At 36.0% G+C, this 16095-nt stretch overlaps 1 protein-coding gene across 41 annotated transcripts in view; it reads left to right on the top strand.

Moving 5' to 3' along the window:
• NRXN1 (neurexin 1) overlaps window positions 1-15621 on the top strand; it is a 1121375-nt gene extending 1105754 nt beyond the window's left edge. For all 41 annotated transcript variants that reach the window (XM_032411088.1, XM_032411091.1, XM_032411097.1 and 38 more), the window contains one exon: window positions 12188-15621. In XM_032411088.1, the coding sequence (XP_032266979.1) occupies window positions 12188-12495 (308 nt within the window). In that variant the 3' untranslated portion in view covers window positions 12496-15621. The remainder of the gene's footprint in view (window positions 1-12187) is intronic.
• Window positions 15622-16095: the final 474 nt, after the last annotated feature.

Genomic DNA, 16095 nt, shown 5'->3' on the forward strand with positions numbered 1-16095 from the left:
GCAAAGGACGGAGGAACAAAGGATTGACCTAACAATTTTAGAAAGAAACCTAAAACCTCATCAGAAGAGCTCTTATTTCCAAGATAATAAGCCTTGCTGTCAGTGATGACTAAAGAGTAGCCTGAGGTGATTGATTCAATGATACCTAAAAATATAAAATATCATAATGAAATTTTGAAAGAGGGAAAAATGTAATGCACTCCAACCATGGAAGCCAGAGAGCATTGATCCGTGACGATAGAATGTTTCCCAGATAAATGGAAATTAACGACAGTTAATGGCCTGAATCAACATGCCCCGCAAATTGAGTGATCTCTTGGTCATTTGAATTCACAGGGCCTCCATGCATATTAGGCAAGTCCCTGACTGCAGTGACCCCCAAGAAAATAATATCCTAGGCGGTCAGCATCACAGCTGACTGAGCCATAGTGCACAGTACATATTGCAGGAGTGTCTAATTGTTGGGACAGCTGCAGATTCCATACCTGTTGTGTGGAAGACACAGGGAAAATCATCAGACTATCCTTGTTTTTATATGGTACTTGATCCTTCTCTGAGCACTTTCACATTTATTGTTCTACCCAACCTGTTTTCTCTGGGGACCCTGGGAGGTAAATAATGTATCACCAGGATGTTTGTGATGAAAAAATGTTAACAGGGGATCATAAATTGTTAAGGGTCACTTACCAAGTCAGGTGCAGTACCTGGACTAGAACCCCGTGTCCAGTATTCTTTTGACCACTCTGCGTTGCTCTCCTAACGTTCTGTGCAGTGCAGACTCCTTTTACCAGAATTGACAGACAGATGGCAGCAGGTGCAGAAGAGTAGAGTTGAAGGGGTAGAACTGGACAGCTGTGTAGAAAAGAAGCTTAAACCGTCCAGTTCTATAGGAAAGGATGACCTGGAAAATACTAACAAATTGTTCTGTGGTCATAAATGCAGACACATTGAATGTATAAAGCGATAATAGCTATAGACATACTTGAGTTTGAATTTTGTCTGTGCTACTTGTGAAGCCTAAATAATATAACCTCTTTGAGACTCAGTTTCCTTTCCTGTCAAGTAGTGATAGCACCTTTACCACAGAGTTGTTCTGAGGCATAATTAGATAACGTGTGTGTGGGGGGGGGCACAGCACAGAGCCCACCATATACTAATAATTCAAGAAGGTAACAGTTGTTAACTGAATAAAATAAGAAAAGAAATGTGAGCCTCACGGTGAGTGAAAAGGCATAGTAACTGCATTGAACATCAGTTGACAAGTCATGTGAAAATATATCTACTAAAGGTAAATCTAGGCAGTATTTGGGAGGAAATTAAGAAAGGGGGTTTTGATAACACAATATACTTAAGTAAAATAACACCATGGTATTATGAAATCTTTTCTGGAGCTCTTCCAAACCCTGACTTGACGTGTAAATTGTAAAAAACAGAAGAAAACAAAAAAACATGACAAGCAACTTCTGTCAGAGAACCGGAAGTATGGCTGCAGTATTCACATGCGCACACGTGTGCGCACGCACACATATTCCTCACTACTCTACTTACAATCTTGGTGCCATTTTTGTCTTTCTCTAAACCAGGTTCTCCCTAAATTCCTAGTTCCAGGTTGAGGATTCTTTGGAAGGAACCCTCTCAGTTTTTGTAAAGATTGGCTGTTCAACTTTCTATATGTAAAAAAGTGAAATGCATCTTAAGAAAAGTGATTTCTGGGTGTATGTATTCCTAGGCGTTTTAGTCATTGAGCTACCAGGAAAAGAAGCTATTTTGCTATTGAAGATTATAGTTGAGTAAAAATCAGAATGGAGAGTGTAATCTACGTTTCAAAATATAGCTCTTCTTGCATTTTCTGAAATTTCATACATTTTGATGAAAAACACAGACTCTCCAGGCTCCCTAGCTTTGAAGCTAATTTTCTCAATTATTGCCTATATGGCTTTTCTTTTGCTTAACAATTATAGAAAGTTTGGCCTGACTGATGAGGCTCTTTTCAATTTCCTTCCCAATAGAAACAGTCTTGAAAAGTACCCTAGAAACTTCTGCATCTATTCTGCTTATTGTGAGAAAAGAGCTCCAAATTAGCTCTCAACTATTTGTGGTGCTATGGGTGTCAGATGATGTTGATGTAAATAAGACACCCAGATGAACCAAACTGGAGACTGCTAACTTGGTTGACTTTAAATAACTTAGTGACTTAGTCATTGGAAGTAAGTGGCTTATTACTTGAAGGCATAGGGAAAATAAATGCAGATATGATACTTGCTTTGATATAAATTGATCCCAATTTGCCTAAGCACAGGAGAAGTGATTTCTGGTTTAATGAAATAAGTATCATATTTCCTGCTTTTACTGAAGCTATTGGAGGGGCTGGGAGTTAGGGTAGTATTGAGGAAATGATATTTATGATGTCACTGCCAGTGTTTTGCCCACCTGTTTATTACCTCTGAATCAGAGGTCTCTCACATGTTCTTAATGGCTAAATTCACCCCAGCCTACTCCTGAAAATTTATGAACTTAACAAAAATCTCATCCTCTAATCAATCAGAAAACATACATTCTGTAGCGTGTGCATGTAATCTTCATTAGATGTTAGAAGGTGAGGGAAGTGGTAGAAAAGACAAATAGAATTACAGGAAACTATCAAAGGCCTAGCAACATAGTCTGGAAGCAAAGAATCAACCCAACAGAAATGAAACATTTAAGCAAGCTTTCACAATGGTGTGGGCTCCATACTAAAATGAAGGATGTCATATATGGTTGAGGGAAGATTGGGGTGAATGTAGGTTTCCTGCAAATCCCTCCATACATCTTCTTGATTCTATTCTTGCAGCTTCAGGCCATTCTATCTCACGGTTTCCTTCTTTATCCTCAGTGGCTTTCCAGAGTTCAATCTAGAAACCTGGATCGTTCTTCTCCTTTAAGTCTCAATTCAAATACCTTCTACTCAGAGAGCTTTTTCTGATGTCCCTTTCTGAAGCCTCCTCCTCATTATTATCTCTCTAGTACCAAATTTTGTGCCCCCTTCTGTTATTGAATTTTTTAATTTTAAAATCATCTTGTTTTCTTATATTTTCTGTTGTATTTCTAATACACTAATATAGATCCATGTCTTTTCCCATCTCCATACATTAACCAATGGTAACAACTTGACATGAATCTTTCATATACCTTTCACCATGTTCCTATTAAAAACATATAAATATAGGGATGTTTTTCTTTCTTGCCTTATAGAAGCATACTGTATGAATTAAACTAGCTTTTCTCCTTTACTAATATATTATGGACATATTTCAGGTCAACAAATTTGACTCTAACTCCTATTTTCAACTCTATTAAAATTCCAGACTATGGGTGTGCTGGAATTTATTCAACCATAGCCTTGTAAACTCTTAAGTTTTTACACTTTTTTCTTTTCTTCTCATAACATTATAGCAAACATCCTGTATTTATATATTTATATGCTGGTATATTTAATTATATAGACTATATTCCCCAAACTGAGGTTGCTTAAAATATATGTGTATTTTTTTTTAACTTTTATCATTGTAAATTTCAAGCATGTAATAAGTTAGAGGGAATGATATAATGAACTCACATGTACCCATCATCCACCTGCAATTTAATCTTTTTAAAATTTTAAAAGGTATTATTAGATTACTTCCTAAAAATGATTGAAGAATTCATATTCTCACCAGCAAAACTGCCCATTTCCCAAATAAATATGTTTACCACATTATCACTATTTCTTTCTTTTTTATTCCTCTAATTTTGTTGGAAAAAAAAAAACTTCCTTATTTTATTTTGACTTCCATTCTAGTGAAATCGAGGATCTTGTCCTACATTTAATCACCCATTTGGATCTTCTGTTCTCCACTTGCTTGTGTGTATTTTTGTCCATTCTTGTATGGATTGTTTGGTCTTTTTCATATCACTTGATACATGCTCTTTGTATTTTAGAGGTATTAACTCTTGGTCTGTTATATATGCTACAAACATTTTTCCTCTCCTTTTCATTTGCATTTTCACTTGGTTAGTGACACCTATTTTCCCATAAGATTCTTACTTTTTATGACATCAGGTATGCTGATCTCATCACATATGGCTTCATTGCATGGCCTGTAACCCATATGTTAAGTTGTATATCCATCTTCAAATTTCTTCTCACTCTCCCCCAACATTCACTATGCTACAGCCACTCTGGTTTTTTGTTGAGTTTCTGAAAAACAAGCTCTTTCTTTCCACGAGGTCATTTCTCCTATTCCTTCTGACTGCAAGGCTTTTCTGCCCACTTTTCACTTGACTAGTCTCCAAACCTTTTCCAGGTGTCAGCATAAATGTCACCAAGTCAGGTCTTTCTGACTGTCTAGTCTAAATCAGAAACCCTTGTTCTACTCCTGCATGGTAGCTACCATTTTCTTTCGTCACACATGTTCCAGCTGTGGCTTTAAGTTTAACTGTGTGATTCTTGGTTGGAATATTCAAGGTCCAGGAACGCAGTGTCAAGTGTGTAAGGTTATCCACTCCACCCGAGGACCTCGTACAGTCCTTGGAACATAACTCTGGTTCACTGTATGTTAGTTGACAGAAGGAGTGAATATTCTCAGTAAACTTCACAGAAGATGGAGCAGTAAGCTAATTTTGAGGAATAAGTAGTATTGAGCCAGGCACGATGAAAATATCATATGAGCCAGGCATGTAGGTAGAATTTTATTGACATGTGGAAACTGGGGACGGCAATAAAATTATGACTGCAAATTCCTTTGAGAGAAAGTGAAGACAAGTTTGAGTAGGTAGCTGTGGGCAGACCATGAAGGGCCATGAGGATGGTAGTCACATTGATACTTGAGGGTTTGATACCTTGATACTTTCAAGGGTTCTAATAAAACCTTATGGGCACAATGACCATGTTAAAGTTTAGGGGAAGAAGCCTGCGGATGACTAAGCTGTAGACACACAGTTTACAAAGTATAAGGTGATTGAGAATGGGCTTCTATAAATGCCATGATCCTCTGGCTTCCCCCAGAGATGAGGGAGAATGTGTGTGTTCCTCTCTTAGTTTTCATCGTGACCAAAGTCATACAGGGTATGATTGTCATTGCTTTTTTGTCCCATGTGGTGCCATTTGAGGTAGTAGCTTGTCCTAGTTGGTGCTTTCTGTCCTCCAGGCACAGGATGAGTTTTTCTGAGGCTACTACTGCATCCCTTCCCATGCAGTACTGAGATCTCTGGTGAAGATAATCCCTCAATCCCCCAATGGTGTCCTCTGTACTTCCCTTCACACAGGTGCCTTTGTGGCTCTGAAAGAGGAAAATGTTAGACCAAGCAGCCACACAGTGGCAAAGGCTTATTGATTTCCAAGTTCTTTCTGAATCTCCATTTTATTAGAAGGGCTAAGATGTGTCAGACATGTCCTCCCACAAGCCTTTTGTCTGACCTGCATGAGCAGACTTCTGAATATGCAAGGCCTGGGTAGAGTTGATGGGAAGGGAAGATGGGAGGAATTTGAAACATCCAGCATTCATCATCGCCTTTCAAAAAACTACAGTGTGAGTTGAAATTAGAGCATGCATACAAATCTTTGCCTACCTGCTTTCTTGCAGCTATGGCATTTAAACATGCATTCTTTTGAGTGATTGCATCATAATCGTTTCTTCTGACCCAGGTTATATTGAAGCACGGAAGTGGAAAAAATAATAAACTTCATTTTTCTGGAGATGGGGGACAAAACTGTGCTAATCTCAATTTACAAACACCCTAGGAGCCTACAATTCCAATTTTCTTTTCACAGTATTAATGAAACTGGGTACTGGAAAAATCAAATCTTCCCCCATAAATCTGAAACCATCTTCAAGACTAGCCTAGAATTATAATAATTTCCACATCTATTAAAACACAGTACAGTGCTCTGTTCTAATGAGATCATCTTTGGCAGCTTTTTCCTACGTGGGGTGGAGACAGAAATTTAAAATTGATTGCTTTTACTTTAATTTATGATAAAACCAGAAAGACTGGTCAAAGACTCTTAGAAAAAAATTCAATAAGTGCATCTTGCCAATAATTTTTTAAAAAGGATTATTGTAAGACAGGATATCTAACGATTCCAGGTAGCAGGATGATATATGTTGAGCATTATGGAGTTTTTATAATCCTTTATATACCCCTCCCGATCTGAAATAAATAGCTCATATTCTGGTTTTGTGTGTGTGTGTTTTTTTTTTACATTGGTGTGTTTTATTCCTTACTATTTCTCAAAATTGGCAGTCTCTTATATTTTTTTCCTTAAAACTCAAAAGCTGAATTTTCATTGTCATCAGTATATAGTAAAACTCTTGCTTCATCCTTGATGTGACAGGGTCATGGTTGATGACGTACCTACACACAAACCGTCTATATTGAAGAAATAAAACCAACAATAAGAATTGCCTGGAAACTGTAATCTTACCCTCCAAAGCTAAGTTTGGAAACAACATCAATGTAATAAGATTACAGTGAAAGAACAGCTCATCCAAGTATACAAAATAGTTTCATAAAAATGACAATTTGAGTGATAAAAAGAACATCTGATGGCATGGTTATTGCCTTGGTGAACTCACCAATGGAAATATGAGGTCCCACCACCCACCAAACCCTCATTTTATGTGAAAGGGATTAGGGCTTTAAGCATCATTTCTCGTGAAGTATTGTAAAAACATAAGAGCAGTTTTATTTTTTCATAACAGTATCTTATTGCTGTTTTTCCAGACTCGGAAAGAATAACCAAAGGATGCCAGACAGTTTCCATTGCAAGGTGAAGCCTCCTTAGAAAAACTGGCTAATGTTCAAAAATTTACCTTCCAAAATGCATAGTTATTTTAGAACTTCAGTTATGAATCATCTTGCTTAGTAAATGTGGGCTTTATATTCCCCATTTGCCTAAACAAAGGTTATGACTAGATACAATCAGACAGTGACTGATAAATATAGGCTCCAGCGCACAGCTTAATGACTTAATGTACTCCGGATATCCCCATCTGCCTAACAAAAGTTGTTAAAATTGGTAATAAAAGAACATTTATTTTGATAAAGCATATAATTTTATTCTGTAAACAAATTTAGAAGGTTAAATGGTGAAGTAAACCATTCCAATATGAAACACAAAGACTATGTTCTTTATGAAACAATCACATTTAAACTTTTTTTTTTTTTTTTTTTTTTTGCAGGTAAAGACTATTTTGTATTGTGATTTGAAATTAGGAACTTGGCAATAAGTTTTGACAAGTCATGAGCTGGGAGAGGGCCGCACAGAAGAGGTGGAAAGGGGAGAAAGGGGAGGAAGTAGAAGGAAGAGCAGAGAGGAGCATGGGGTTGGTGGCAGAGGGCCAGAGGAGCTGGGGAGGACTGAGACCTGCCACAAACAGTCTTCTCTTTTCTGTTCTCTGCCATAGCCTAATATATCACTTAAGCATGTTTGTTCCGTGGTGTTTTTTAACTGGATCTAAATGAGTTCTTATTTGGGGAAATGATGTCGTCTCACAGATGCAGTGCCAAAGGCTGTCAAAAATAAAGAAAGAACATACATCAGGACAATTTCTTTTCCTGTCGTGGTAGTTTAAAATAACTATCACAGCAGACTTACGGATAAGTTAAAATTTTAAATGTTTCATTTTTAAATTTTTTGTGAAAGCAACAAATGCACTTTTTATTCTTTTTATACAACAAGGCACTGGAATGTGTCTTCTGTGTTAACTGTGCATTTTCCACAATATGAATGAATTGGTTAGGGTATAGTGTGGAACTATGTTAATAAGTGTCCTAATACTTGAAAGACTGTGCCTACCTAAATAATCACAGTATTAATCAGTGAAAAACAAGAAAATACATAGAGCTGACATACAGGATTCTTGATGAATCTGGACCAAATTAGACCATGTAGAAGGCTTCTAAGAGAGACCATCAGATCTTACCAAATGTTTGACAGAGATAGAGAAAGAGAGAATTAAACGTCACTTTTTATCTGTTCTCTAAGATAACACTATTTACCCATCTGTGGGTCCGAGGAATACTTTCATAGCCATTTAACTGAAAAGTAGCTTCTATGGAAGAGGTTATAACCCTTTTGACAGCTCTTTGTCCTTGCCGCTGTAGTCAGTAGCTTCTGGATCATTTAGGAAAAATGCCAGCAGAAATCAAAAGCCTTCATATTGCCCTTCAGGTGTGCATACGTGCTTTCCCCACAGGTTTAGTAGACCTCGTAGTTTACACTCCATTCCAGGTGACTCTGAGGGTATGTGATGATGCGCACAAATGACACAGGAGGAAAATCATCTGTTGTTTTAGTGTTCACATAAATTGTGTATAATTCACGATGCTTTCCTGCTTTATGATATTGAAATAGGATATAAGTGGGCAGTTAGGATATTTCATCTACTCTTTTCCTTTTTTCTTTTTCTTCTTCTTGTTTTTTGGCTCGCGACCTAAACCTCAAATCAAAATATGTGTGCCACCACCACAGTTGGATGCTTACTTGCCTGTTTTCAGTCAGGAGAAAGGATCCTTGGGTGCTCTGGTTTATTCAGTACCCATCTCCGGTCCTCCTCAAGTTTCCCATTGACCTGGGCTCTTTGTGCCTCTGGTCCAGTTAACTTAGTTTCACCTAAAGGTCCATTAACTTCAGACCCTTCACGGACTTACCGCTAATTTGTATGTATTCCATTCTCTTAGTTCCCTTTTTGACTCTCTTTTACCTGTTTTGAAAGTGTTCTCATCACATGCTGGGACAGAGAAAGGTAGATAGAGTGAAAGTAAACCATAGTTCATTTGTTTGTTTTTTATCACTGCTGAGAAAGCACATATAGATTGTCGTATTTATTTAAAATGTCTTGATTTAGTGTATTAATGGAGTGTAATAGGAATGCAAAATTCTCAAATGCATGAAATAAAAGAGTTGCTTATGGATCTCTCTGATCAAATTCCTTTTTTCTCATTGTTATAAAGGGTTAAGAGATGACTGTGTTTCTTTTTTGATATAAAATTTTCACCAAATTATATAAGAAGGCATTTAGGCTTTTTAGCCATTTCTACTGTTCTCTACATTTAAATTAATATGAAATTTCCTCAGAGGTTTTCCAGCAATCATCAAAATAAACCATTAATAACAGTAAGTAAAGCCATATTTTAGTTTATAAATATATTTAAATTTCTCTAGCTTTTTGAAAAAGATTTTATTTATTATTAATTATTTGAGAGAGAGAGTCGGGGCGGGGGGTAGGAACAGAGAGAGAGAGGGAGAGGGACAAGCAGACTCTGTGCTGAGTATTGAGCCCCAACATGGGGCTGGATCGCAGTACCCTGAGATCATGACCTGAGCAGAAACCAAGAGCCAAAAGGTTAACCGACTGAGCCACCCAGGCGCCCCAGATTTCTCTAGCCTTTTATTGCACATCTGGGAGAGATGTCTTTAGTGTATAAATACTTTCGATTTTAGCACAAAAGTTAAGAAAAATGTCACTTATCCTTCAGATTTGAAGCAAAACAGAAAAAAATTATTAAATAATCAGTGAGATATGGAAGCCACTGCATATTGCAGACAGACCTAAAATAATACCTGTGGTGGTTATTAATTTTTAAATGTGAATCAGGGGAAAAAGGATAGTGTTTCATCATTGGGTTTTGGCATTTTTTGGTCGGTTATTTTTAAAAAATGATATGTAGACTCTTTATTTACATATGGGTTACAGAGATATTTTTAGGCCTGCATGTGACTTAAGCAACATTTTGGCTGGAGTTGCAAAAAAGGCGAGTATTTTCCTTAAATAGGAGTTGTTTATCAAATGCCTATATGGCAAAATTGAAGCGCTTGAGGCTTTGCTTTGGTCTTTGAATCTCATTCTAGTTTTAACATCAACTTGTTGTTGCTGTGTTACTAAACACGGTTGTTGTGAAAATATATCAGAAATATTTCAGCAGATAAAAATAAGATTAAAACTCTTGGATAAAATAGTCCATTTATGATATCAATTCATAACTAGAAAAAAATGAACATATATACTTAGTATAGAACATTTCAACCCTGCATTTCATTAAAACTCTCAAGTCTTCTTAGCGTGAACTATATGACTAGAATTTTATATCCATTCTCCCTATTCTTCTCTGACAGACAAAGTGAGAGCATTATGAAAAATATGTTAAAATAAAAGCATTCCATCAGGGTGGGGGCAAAGATTTAGGTAACATTTAAATAAAATCCTTTCTGTAGTGGGTAAGACACGATGTTAAAAGAATGATCCACAAATGAGCAAGTAACAAGTTGTCCTTCAGGGCAAGTTCGCAGCTGAGCTAATTGGCAGACTTGGGCAAAGATGGCTGTGTTTGAAAGAACAAGTGCTGCCTTTGGTTTGTGAGGTAGTGACAGACTTCCTGCAGTAGGTTCTCTTCTTCTTGAGAGGAAATTAATTTCCTGAAATCAAATGCTGTGGATTATAGTCTTTGTCTCCTTCCACCTTGGCCACAGAAGCAACAGCAAGGCTTTTTATTCAGCAACATTACATGGGCTTTTGTAAAATCAGCAGTGACATATTCAGCATAGAAAGGTTTCACCTGATACATTTTGCGGCTCCAGAACACAGCATACTGCTGAGAGCTGTTACTTTGTCAGTGACTCTATGTGTAAGGCTTTATTTGGGGAAGGAAAGGAAAATGACAGCAAGAGACCCCCGCCATGATGCAGAAGAAATCTTGGTGATGTTTGAGAATGGGATGACAAAGCAGGTAAATGACTACCAGTATTTAATAGGAACTTTTGTAGAAATATTAAAAAAAGCTACTAAATGATGTTTAATAGTAGTAAAAAGCCAATTTCAGTCTTCTTGAACTGTTCAATTTCTATATAAACACACACCCCATTTATATACACATACCCATATATCTGATATAAATGTACAACCTTGACATTCTTTTAATTCATTCTGCATAATTTACAAAAAATAGTATTTTGAAAATTACAGCATTTTTAATTCACTACATCTGAAAAGTAACCTTTTTCTTTAAGACAAAGGAGAGGACAGAGATTCAGAGAAAGAAAACACAACCCACAGAGAAAAATGACCTGAGGGTCAGAGATAGGATAGATTTTTATCTCTGTACAGTTCTATTCTTTAAAAATTTTTCAAAAAAAAATTGTATTGTGTAGAGAAAAAGAGCTGCTTCCCACCCCGCAACCCCCATTCACGAATTAAATCCCAGGACTTTTTCCTCTCCGTCTGTCATCAATTTCAGTGCCTGACTATGCTCTGGAGAAGACATTAGTGAACCCTCTAATCCATTTCTTGTATCCATGGAAGAGCGTTCTTCATACTTTGGAAAGACTGAAGGATAATTTTGCCAGTTGAAGAAAAGTAGGCTAACGAGTCCTTTATTCATTATTATCTGTTAAGTACTGAATTTTGACCCATACCCGATTTAGATAGTCTGTAAAATTGAGAAAAAATATTTTCCTACTTCACCCTCCCAAATTTAGTTTTGGTGGTCACTCAACCACTGCTAATGAATGAGTGATACATATACACTTATATGAATAAATAAACCTCCAAAAGAAAAGGTTTTAGTTTTGTTTTAGTTTGTAAAGATGAAACTAAAATCACGCTTTTACAAACAAGCATGAGAAGTCTATTCAAAATGCCTGGATTATCCTGTTGTTCAGTACTATATCCATTACTGTATGAGGCAATATGATTTCTAAAGTAATACTAAATTTAGCTATCATAATTCAGAGTCTAGAGTTAGCCCTAAGTGTTCTGTGTGAACATCAATTTGATTGCTAAGTTAATACCCTCTGACATTATAAGGTAGTGTCATTATGATTTTATTTACCATGTTGGGTTTATGAATTTTCACCTGACACATCAACATGGCCCTTAAGAGCTACATGAAGCTTATTTAGGGCTGCACTTACAAAATCTTGTAAACAAAACTGATCTGTGGTAAAGAAAAGATGGCAACAAATCTCTCCCCAAGTGCTTTGATTCATAGACCCTAGTTTTTAGTGACCACGAGGCATAGGGATTGCTGCATTTAGCAGCAGTAGACTTTCCCTAAAGCAGTAGGTATTATGCCATTAGGCATGGAAATAGATGGTGAATGTTACTATAGCTCTCCGGCGTTCAGTTAACTCAGTAATCATGCTCTGTTTTTCTCACCCTCTTTCCTACAGCTAACCCAACCCGAGCAGGCGGGAGAGAGCCATACCCAGGCTCAGCGGAAGTGATTCGGGAGTCCAGCAGCACCACGGGCATGGTGGTGGGGATAGTCGCTGCTGCTGCCCTCTGCATCCTCATCCTCCTCTATGCCATGTACAAGTACAGAAACCGGGATGAAGGCTCATACCATGTGGACGAGAGTCGAAACTACATCAGTAACTCAGCACAGTCCAATGGGGCTGTCGTAAAGGAGAAACAACCCAGCAGTGCGAAAAGCGCCAACAAAAATAAGAAAAACAAGGATAAAGAGTATTACGTCTGATCCCAAGATCTTAAAAAGACCCTTGTATAGAAATAGTCTTCATTTTATCTGAGACATAATATAAACTTATTTACTTTCCTTTTTACGAAGCACATACAAAAGAAGACAGGGAATGCAATCAGGAAGGAAAGACTGTTTTTAAAAAATAAAAACAAGTATCTCATGCTCTTGTTTCTCCAAAAAAGAAAGAAAAAAACAAAACAGGGGCCAATAAATTCCCTAACATCCACAGTGTTTTCATTTACTCTGCCTGTCTTTATGTTGCTGGAACATTCCTAAAAGACAGTGATGACCGCACGCATTCATAAAGCAAAGGAGTATTACAACATCAAGGCACAACACAAAAACAACACAACACACACCACAAAAAAAAAAAAAAAAAAAGAAGCTACCTATGATCCTGGATTTAGCCAAAGTGCTAGCGCTTTCCTGAGAAGTCAGTTAGTCCGATTGCCAGAGAAGACTGTGTCATTTTGAATGACCCAACCTGCAAACCTTTGGGTTTGCCACCTGGTGCAACTGGAGCGGTGGTTGGAACTTGCATTTGAAAACAAAGTGCTGGCTTTTTTGAAGACTTGTGTAGGAACACATTCAAAAAGCCCCTTTCTGGTTGTGAGGGAAAAAAAAAAAGTATGGAGGCCTTATTTTCAACAATGTGAAATATAAGGCACATTTTCACCCTAAAATTTCAAAACAAACAAACAAAAAAAACCAAGAGGGCATAGATGCAATCATTGGGAAATTTTCATGCACGCTTAATATGTTATTACATATGTTTATATAAAATCCATCTCTGTGTGCTTTCTGGACTGTGATAAGTGACGTTTTATAGCCTGTTGTATAGAAAATGCAAAATATATCTCTGCTCTTCAGCCATTTTTGGTAAACTCAATGTTATAAGTGTTGCTAAGTATAGGAAGTTTTATGACATCAGAGCAACAATTATTTCAGGGTTGTTTTGTTTTGTTTTTTTGCCACCATTATAAATTGCCACAATTACTTTTTTTAAAAAAAATTACAACGTAGTGTTTATTCTAAGGAAGATATGTATGAATGTATATAAAAAGACTCAGCTACTTTTTTTTCCTAACATGTACAGCCTTCATTCTGTTGCAATTAAGTTTTAGTATTTGTATGAAAGATGTGAATTAGAAGGTAAAATATATACATATGTATCTTATAATCTTCTTTTCTCTCCCCAATATTCACATTTTCCACATACTTTCATCATTTACAATCACACACACACACATACACATACACACACACACACACACACACCAATCCAGAGGAATCCATCAGATATGATGGAAAACCCGAGCATATATATATAACAGCAAATGTTTACTGACAAATTGAAAAGCAGGAATGAAGGAAGATAGTTGTGCCAAGGTATTGATGACAAATGGGGTGATTTGCTTCATTGAGATCATGCTCCCAGGAAACCCTGAGAATATTTTAGTCCCTAATGAAATGGAACATTTTCTTATCAAGTAGAATATCAATGGTATATTGCTGCATGAATATGAACCATTATGTGGGGGAGGTTACAGAAGCAAAATTGGTTAATCTATACCTTAACCCTGGCTGCTGCAATTAAAAACTTGGTTTCCAATAAAATTTTATATATATATATAAAATCCCTGAACCTGATGTGCATGATAAACACTTTGGAAAGTAAACATTTTCTCAACTAAGAAAGTATTTTCAGTAATTTTGATTCTGTATTACTATCCATCTAAAAAAATCATTATTTGTTGATTATTGTCCATATTTTAACTTTTCTGGTTTTACATATATATCATTAAATATAGTTTTAGTTTAATACACATTAAGTAATAGAAAAGTATAGATTATACACTTGTTTTTGCATATTGTTTCAATGATGTTCATAGCAATAAATTATTAATATGAGCAGGCAATGCAAAGGAAATGCATTATTAGATTGGAAGATGATGCCTCAGTGAAAATTGGTCACATTACTTTAACCCATCCTAAAAGAATGATATTAGATTTCATAAAAGAGAATACCTTTACAATTAGCTTTAATCAGCAAAGGCAAAAAATGCAAAACAGCTTTTGTGATACTTAAGATGATGAAAAAAGCCAAGAAGTGGCCTGGATTTCAGACATACAGCACCTTAGAAATAAGTATAATTCATAGCGAATCACCACTATCTATGGTTGCCAAGTAATTGTGGTGTGTGAAAAGTCTTAAAGGCTTTTCATGACCCAGAAAGTAGAGGTTTAAAACTAAAATTTAGTATCCATAACTTGTGTTTCAGATTTTCTTCTTTTTTTTAATTTGCTAGCTTAAAGAATTCATGTCTTTTTTTTTTTTTTTCCCTCTCGTTCAGTCTTACTCAGGGAAAGCCAGTGAAATAAGAAGGTAAATATGAAACCACTAATTTACATCTTGAGGTTTTAAAAAGAAATGGTTGCTTTTCCATATGATCTACTGAACTCGGACTAGTTTCCATCTGGAAAGATTCTAAAAAATGATGAAAATAAATAATGGTATTTTTAAGCAGTATATCTATGAAGCATGTTGTTTGGGATTGATTTCATTGTTTCTTTCCAGCATAAATTTTAAAATTTCATGCAATGATATAATCTAATATTGTCAGTAAAAATACTTCTAATGTTATTGGCCTACACAAAATCTAGCAATTTTTTTTTCTTTTTTTCTTCTTTCTTTTTGAATGGAGAAAGAAAAGAGAGGAACATGAGCTAGAGAGAAAAAAAAGACATGAATAAGATCCCAAGTATCTTCATACCAAATGTATCAGGGTTCCATGAATAGTTTGCAGTTAACAGGGTTTGACACTACCTGGCATAAATTTAATTACATCTCTAGACTGTAACTTTTCTGAATGAGTATGCTTCTTTTTTATCCATGTAATGTGTTGCCTTTAAAAAAAAAAAATACTACAATAATGTGTGAGGTGGTCAATCCCCAAGACATCAAAAAAAGACCACATGACCCTACCCTTCTAGTGCTTTGTGTGATTGGGTATCTAAGGGTTTTGTTTTGTTTTTTTCTGTTGCAAGGCCAATTTATCCATTATTGGAAATGCTAAGCAAGTGGAATTTACTGTTTTGTTAATAAAATATTTCTTAATACAACTGTGGATTTATTGATTTGAAGAAAATATATGCGGCACCATTTTGGGACAAAGTGGCCCAGTAAGGAAGACTGAACTTGAAAGGAAAACCTGCTCTTTAGACAAGCAGGATAAGAATACCACCTCTATTTTTCTGGGTTTTAATATTCATTAAACACATCTACATTCATAGACTTAAAGATACAGCCACAGAATGTACCTTTGTTTACATCTGTTCATCTTGCTCTCCAGGAAACTGCAAACTCATAAAAAGTAGTTAAAAACAACATGAAGATGCTGATTTCATACATATGATTTTCTCTATGAAAAGCAGTATAATTCAAGTAAATATGTGATTAAATTCCAATACTATCATTTACTAGCTACAAGTTACCTAATTTCTCTCACTTTTCTCATTAGTAAATTAAGGATAATACCAACCTCATAGGGTAGTAAGGATAATGAGAACTAATGTGCCTTGCACAACTGAGTGCAA

This window comes from Phoca vitulina, unplaced genomic scaffold (genome assembly GCF_004348235.1).
Source record: "Phoca vitulina isolate PV1807 unplaced genomic scaffold, GSC_HSeal_1.0 scaffold12, whole genome shotgun sequence".
Classification (NCBI taxonomy): Eukaryota; Metazoa; Chordata; class Mammalia; order Carnivora; family Phocidae; genus Phoca; species Phoca vitulina.